The sequence below is a fragment of the Grus americana genome, unplaced genomic scaffold (assembly GCF_028858705.1).
Source record: "Grus americana isolate bGruAme1 unplaced genomic scaffold, bGruAme1.mat scaffold_275, whole genome shotgun sequence".
Taxonomy (NCBI): Eukaryota; Metazoa; Chordata; class Aves; order Gruiformes; family Gruidae; genus Grus; species Grus americana.
Window position 1 is genome coordinate 38,202 of NW_026561563.1, and position 6,343 is coordinate 44,544.

General features: G+C 60.0%; 1 protein-coding gene across 1 annotated transcript; it reads right to left on the reverse strand.

Moving 5' to 3' along the window:
• Positions 1 to 233: 233 nt before the first annotated feature.
• Positions 234 to 4,492, reverse strand: LOC129200539 (SUN domain-containing protein 3-like). Its single transcript, XM_054811867.1, has 9 exons — positions 4,412 to 4,492; positions 4,082 to 4,122; positions 3,675 to 3,813; positions 3,364 to 3,448; positions 3,110 to 3,225; positions 2,263 to 2,430; positions 1,809 to 1,895; positions 1,091 to 1,215; positions 234 to 375 (listed from the first exon to the last, which is right to left on the reverse strand). Exons 1-9 carry the CDS (start codon positions 4,490 to 4,492, stop codon positions 234 to 236), a joined length of 984 nt encoding a protein of 327 aa, XP_054667842.1.
• Between the last annotated feature and the right edge of the window lie 1,851 nt (positions 4,493 to 6,343).

Consider the following 6,343-nt stretch of genomic DNA (forward strand, 5'->3'; position numbering starts at 1 on the left):
GCAAGATCTTGGGAGGGGATGTAGCCAGGAACGCTGACCCACACCGACCAAAGGGATATTCCTGCCTCCAAATCGGGCAAGAGCCAGGTCTGAGGCAGAGCCATCGCGGGGTGTGCACAGGCAGAAGGGAAAGCAGCAGCCACCTCCCTCCGACCCGTCAGCGGACATTCATTGACAAGGTCGCACCCTTGTTCTACAGTCACAGGCTGCTTTATTCTCTTTCCTGCTTTATCTCAGAAGAGCTGGGACCTCGCTGGGCGGCTCCCAAAGGCGGCCGCCAGCTTTGGTGGCAGGACCCAGTCAAGGATGTCTCCCTTCAGCACAACCACGATGAGGATGGCGATCTGGAGGAAGGCGAGGAACAGAAGAAGTCTCCTGGGGGACAGGAGAGGGGTCAGGCAGAGCAGGGGCCCAATTTGCCTCCGCTCTTTCCAAACACCCTCTTCAAATGCCACCGTGGGACCATGCACCGTGCCGGGCACAGCACTCCCCGCTCAGGACTGGAGTGAGGGGCCCGGGCACCTCTCTCAGCTCTACTGTCCGTCTCCCCAGTGGGCCCCCAAATGCCCCCCTTACGCGCCCCCCAAGCTAGGAAGAAAAGACATACTGAAACATTTCATCCCGGAGAAGTCCCAAGCTGCCTAACGCCCTTGGGACCACCGGCACGGGCACCCCACTGCCTACGAAGAGCGAGCACCGGGCCTTGCAGACAGACCTGCTTCGCTCCTCTTCTCTGCCAGCGGGAGATTCTGCTTTCTCCCAGTGACGCTGGAGCTTTGGTGAGCGACCCTGGGCTGCGAAGCTTGAGCTGAACCATCGGGCTGCTTGTCCTTCAAGCCCCGTTCCCCTTCCCTGTGTCCCTTGCAGCCTGTCCCACCTAGGTGTTTTCCATCCCTTATCCTCCTGCCAAGGGTGCAAGGTCCCTTGGAGCACGAGCATCCTCCTCCTGAGAGAGAAAGCTCCCTTCCCCACTAGAGGCACAAGATGCTGGAAGCTCCCTGGAAGATCTTTCCCAAGGAACACACACACGTCAAGCTGCCAAACATCTCCTTTCTTTTATTTTTCTTCCTAAAGGAGCTCTTGGGCCTGCGGGCGGTCGTTGCGGCTCGCCGTCTTCCCGTGAACCTGTACTCGGTAGACACAGGTGTACTCGGGGTTTCCCCAGTTGCTGTGCACCCGGAGTGTGATGTAGCGAAAGGTCCGGGGAAGCTCCTTCTGTAAAGAAATGGGGGGAGCCATCATTACAGAGGTGGCAAGAGCCACAGCACATCGCCGGCGCCCCCTCTGCCCGCGCTCCCCCTGCTGAGGACCAAACAGCAGCCCTGGCGAAGGAGGAAGCCAGGGCAACCAGACCCCTCTTTGCCAGGGCCATGGAGGAACCCTCTGTGCCTAGAAAGCAAAGGTCTGGCCTCAGAGGCTTGCTGAGGGGAGCTGTGGAAAGCGGAGGCGTTTTGCTGCCTGGGCTGCTCTGGGACACGGGAAGCGTCCCGCTGAGGGGGAAGACGTCTGCCCTCCTCCCTCCTGCCGTCTCCCCTGAGGGGGACTGTTTCCCTTCCTGGACCCCTTCCCACCGCTGCTTTCTCTACACTCGCTACGCGGAGGAAAAGGAAAGCCCTTGCAAAGGTGGGTCAGCTGCCTCAGCCAGCAGAGCAAAGCCCCATTTGGTCTCCCCTTGCTGTCCTCCCTGCAGGAGCAAGCAGCGTGGGAGAGCAGAGACTGGCTGGGGTGATCCTCTGCACTCTTTCCCCAAGGGCTTGCGGACAACCCTGCCTTCTTCCCGGGCATCCTGCCCACAGCTCTTGCGGTACCTGCACATGGAATGTCTGAGCGATCTCCTTGTGCACGTCGTAGGTGAACGTCCCCAGGAGCGTTTCTGCCGTTGCCTCATCCGCTCCCTCAAAGACAAGAGACAAAGGGAGCCGGTCAGGCTCGAGCAGGGCGTCGGCAAAAGGGCATGCCGAGGCTGAACCCGGGAACCCTTCCCCACCTCCCTCGGCTCTAGCGGCAGTCTAGCACAGCTTGGGCTGACTCGGGGTCAGGGGGCGTTGAGCGCGTGCTCCAGGAGCCTCGGCCACGAAGCAGAGAAGAAGCCCCCAGAGGCACAGAACCCCACGAGCCCCCAGTGCCCCCCCCGGGGGATGCGGTGCTCTGCAGCAGCCAGCCCCAGACGGCTGTCTGAGAGTAAGCGCCGTGAGAAGCACGTCTCTGGCACAGCTTTTCCCCGGGGCCGGGCCCCCCAAGAAGCGCAAGGCAAAGACTTACGGAGACAGCAAACTCTTTGGGGGCGCTGCTGACCTCCCCGGAAGGAGAGACTGCCTCGGAGATATGCCAGATGGTGAAAGCCGTTGGCCAGACTGGCTCAGGCAGACGGATGACCACGTGGCCTCGAGATCCTTGGAAAGCCCAGCAGCTGCCCGGGGCAATACGGAGCTGAAACCAGAAAGCCATGACCATGAGCGGCAAGGCAGCCAAAGAGCCAACGGAGCTGCTTGTTTGGCCAGAAGCAGAGACCTTGCCTTGCCTGTGGGCTGCAATCCTGCTCGTAAATGGGTACGAGTCGATGGGCAGCAGGGCAATACGGAAGGGTTCCTACAAAACCTCTGGGCTCTACCACCTTTCCCGAGGCAGCTCTGCTTTCTTGGAGCCTGCAGAGGCAGGGCAGGTCTCCCTAGTGCACCTCACCCCACCGCCCTTCAAAGATTGCCCTGCAGCTGCAGGGTCCAATGCAGACTTGGACCCTGCTTCAGACTTGGTCATGCAGGTTAGGTCCGGGGCCCGGAGGAGCGTCTCTCCCTGCTCCCATGGCTCAGCAGCCCCCACCCACTCCGGAAAGGGACCCTCCGAGTTGCGGTTTGGCAGTGGGGCCGCCGAGGACAAAGTTCCTCGGCTAACTGCAACCAAGGCTGGTGGGCAGGTCACAGCAGCTGGGTTCAGCACGGTCCCCCTCCTGATGGGAGGGTAGTGCCGTCAGGAATCGCAGGGGTCAGGAGTGCGATGCAGACTGCAGGGCCGAGCGGTACGGCCGTGCTGAAGGGAAGTGCTGTGCACTTGGTCTGCCAATCCGAAAGCAAGGAGGTGAACCGCCAAGTCAGGACTTCCCTTGTGATACCTGCAAGATTGTCTCTGGAGGGTTTGCAGAAGAGAAGGCGAATGGAAAAAGCCACCAGGTCTTCTTGCCTTGCCCACCATAACTCTTGGATGTCCTCTTCTCATCAATGGTGGCACCTGACATGAAGGCGGACAGAGATTAGGAGTTGGAGCAGTGCATGAGGATGCATTTCTCAGGCTTGAAAGCAGATCTTGGCAGACTTTGGGGGAGTGCCATACGCAAACCGAGGGCAGCGAGACTTTCTGTCTGCATACCTAAGGCTTCCAGAGCCCAGTCACGCATCTGGATGGAGTCGTCAAGGGCCTTCTCAATTGCCGCCTGGGCCAACCGCAGAATTTCCTGGGAAAGAATTGCAAAGGGAGAGATGGCAGTGACCACCACCACACGCACGAACCGTTCTGCATAAAACCCTGGTCCTAGCACAGAGCCAAGGAGCACCTCCGTGTCACAAAACACAAGGCAAGACCTGTCAGAAAAGGTGCTGACTTTGAGAGTGCCAAGAGGACGCCGCAGGAGGGAGCCCAGAAAGGGAGCGAGGTCTCTCATCTACCGCCAGCACCCTTACCTCTCTCTTCTCCTCTTGGACACCATGGTCTTCAAGGACCTCGCTCACTGCCTGCACTATGTTCCCCTTTGCATCAGACACCTGAGCCACCGTCTCCTTGAGCTCCCGCATCTTCAGCTCCAGCCAAGCCTGTGAGTTCCTGGAGGCAAAGAGAAAGCAGGTCTTGTCCAGCAGCTGCCCAGCCTCTGCAGGCAGGCAGGCTCCCAACGCCACGCAGAGAAGGGTCCCGTGGGCCTGGGCCCCCCCCCATCCCCCAGAGCCTTTCTGTCCTCTGGTTTACAAAGGGCTCCCTTCCACCACCGCGAGTAGTAGACGGGGAAGGTCAGGAGCCCTGGGCGTGAGGCGAGTGCGTGCAGGCAGCACGATGGCTCCACAGAGTGCGTTCCTTGGCGAGAAAGCACTCTTACCTCAGAGACTGCAGCTCCGCTTCCGGAAGCCCTGGCGCCTCCTGCAAGGTAAAGAGGGGGTGGGATGGACTCTGGAAGTAGCTCGTTTACTGCCAAAATTGACGCTTGGGAGAGACACTCCGCTGGAGCAAGCACGAGCAGCACTGCCAGGGCTTCCCCAAGGAGACTCCCCTAGGGAGAGCAGGCAGAATTTCCTGCTGCTTCAAGTCACTTTGGAGACACCGCGACCCAAAGGTTGGCCTCTTTGACCAGCCATGTTCAGCAGAGCATCTTTCGGGTCTCCGTCTGACCCCCGAGGCTATCCAAGAGGGATGCAGGCAGCAAAGGCACCTTCTGCCAAAGTGCTCCACACTTCAGCCTGCCATTCTGCCAAGGTCGCTCCAGGAGAACCGGCTCCATGTTGAACCCCATCAAGGCGCTGAGGAGTTTGGAGGACAAACAGACGTGCCCCTCCCCCCTGCCTCTGCCCCCCTCCCACCCCGCCTTTTCCGCCTCAGTGGTGACGGGCATAAAAATGAGCCCCGTGTTCCCAGGGGAGGCAGGAGGGCAGAAGCACAGCCTTTGCAGGCGTTGGCTTTCCCACAGCAAGAGGCACTTACCCACCGCACTCCCTTTCCCCACACCGTGGAGATCAAGCAGTAGACAACAGCTGTGGATCACATTGTCAAGAGATGGTTATTTTCCTCAGGAGCTGGTCGCTCTCCCCAGGACTGAGAGGACCGTTTTTGGTCAGGGGTACTCACCAGACAGGATGGGAAGCAGCAGGAACAGGAGCCTCAGGACCCGCCTGCCCTTCTGCTGGCTGTCACAGTGTCTAAAAGAGAGGGAACGCTATTGTCACCAAAGCCCAAGGTTGGGACACATATTTGCCAGGGGTCCCTTTAGGAGCTCACTTGCCACCAGGAGGAACCTGGTGCTCAGCACAGCTGCAAGCGCGAGGGCCCAAGGGCCTTTGGGAAGGTGTGGCCCGTTGAACACCGCCCCTGGGACACAAAGACCTCTGGCCTGACACGGGGAGGGGCAGCAGCATGGCCCCACTCAGCTCTCCCCAGAGAAGGGGCAGGGCCGTGCCCCCGGAGTGGGGTTGCTGGGCTGCCGGGCTGGAGGGCACTAGTGCAGACAGCCCCTATGCTCTGGGTCTGCCTGCTCTGCCGGGAAGCCAGGCAGCACACAAGGCTTCTGGCCGGATCCCTCCCTGCTTTCTGGGCCCCATTGCACCCACCTGCCCATCCTGGCTGAGATCCCTGCAATTGCAGCACACTGGCCAGGAGGAGGGAAAAGCCTGCTCTTCTCCCGAGACCCAGGCACCTCTTCTCCAGGCATCCGCTTGCTGCTGAAAGCGCTCTGCTTCGCACTGCTGCCCACCTCTGCAGCGTGGGGTTTTATGGCGGACAGCAGGTTATGACCTCACAAGAGCCGGCTGGTGATGCCCATGATGACCTCAGAGGGGCTGCCCAGGACGGGGTGGCTGTGCCACCCGGGAGGGAGACACCCTGCGGGTTAGCCCCCACCCACACCCGCAGCTCGCAGAGACAAGGGGTCCAGAAGCACGTGGGAGCACAGAGAGCGAGCGGCACCTCCTTTGGCTGCCCCGGCAAGCTGCTGTGCCGTTACACACCTCCTCCTGCGCCGGGCGGTGGCATGCCCTGTGCTCCGGGCTTCTACTGGGGCCCCCAGAGCTGGTTGCAGAACTCCAGGTGGGGTCTCACGAGAGCGGAGGAGAGCGAGAGAGTCCCCTCCCTGGACCTGCTGGTCACGCTTCTTTGCATGCAGCCCAGGATACAGGAAAGATGGTCAGGGACTGTTTATCAGGGAGTGTAGCGACAGGACAAGGGGTAATGGGTTTAAGTTGAAGGAGGGTCGATTTAGATTAGATGTTAGAAAGAAATTCTTTACTGTTAGAGTGGTGAGGTACTGGAACAAAGAGGTTGTGGGTGCCCCATCCCTGGAAGTGTTTAAGACCAGGTTGGATGAGGCTTTGGGCAATGTGGTCTAGTGGAGGGTGTCCCTGCCCACAGCAGGGGGGTTGGAACTAGATGATCTTTAAGGTCCCTTCCAACCCAAACCATTCTATGATTTTATGATTCTATGATACGGTTGGCTTTCTGGGCTGCGAGCGCAAGAGAATTGACCAGGGCCAGTTCTGCCCCTCCTGGTACGACCCCAAGCTCTTCTACCGCCTGCTGTCGCATGCGCTGTCTGAGGAGACCTACAGCGCCCTGGCGTATGCACTGGGAAAGATCCTCCCCGTGGCCAGTGAGG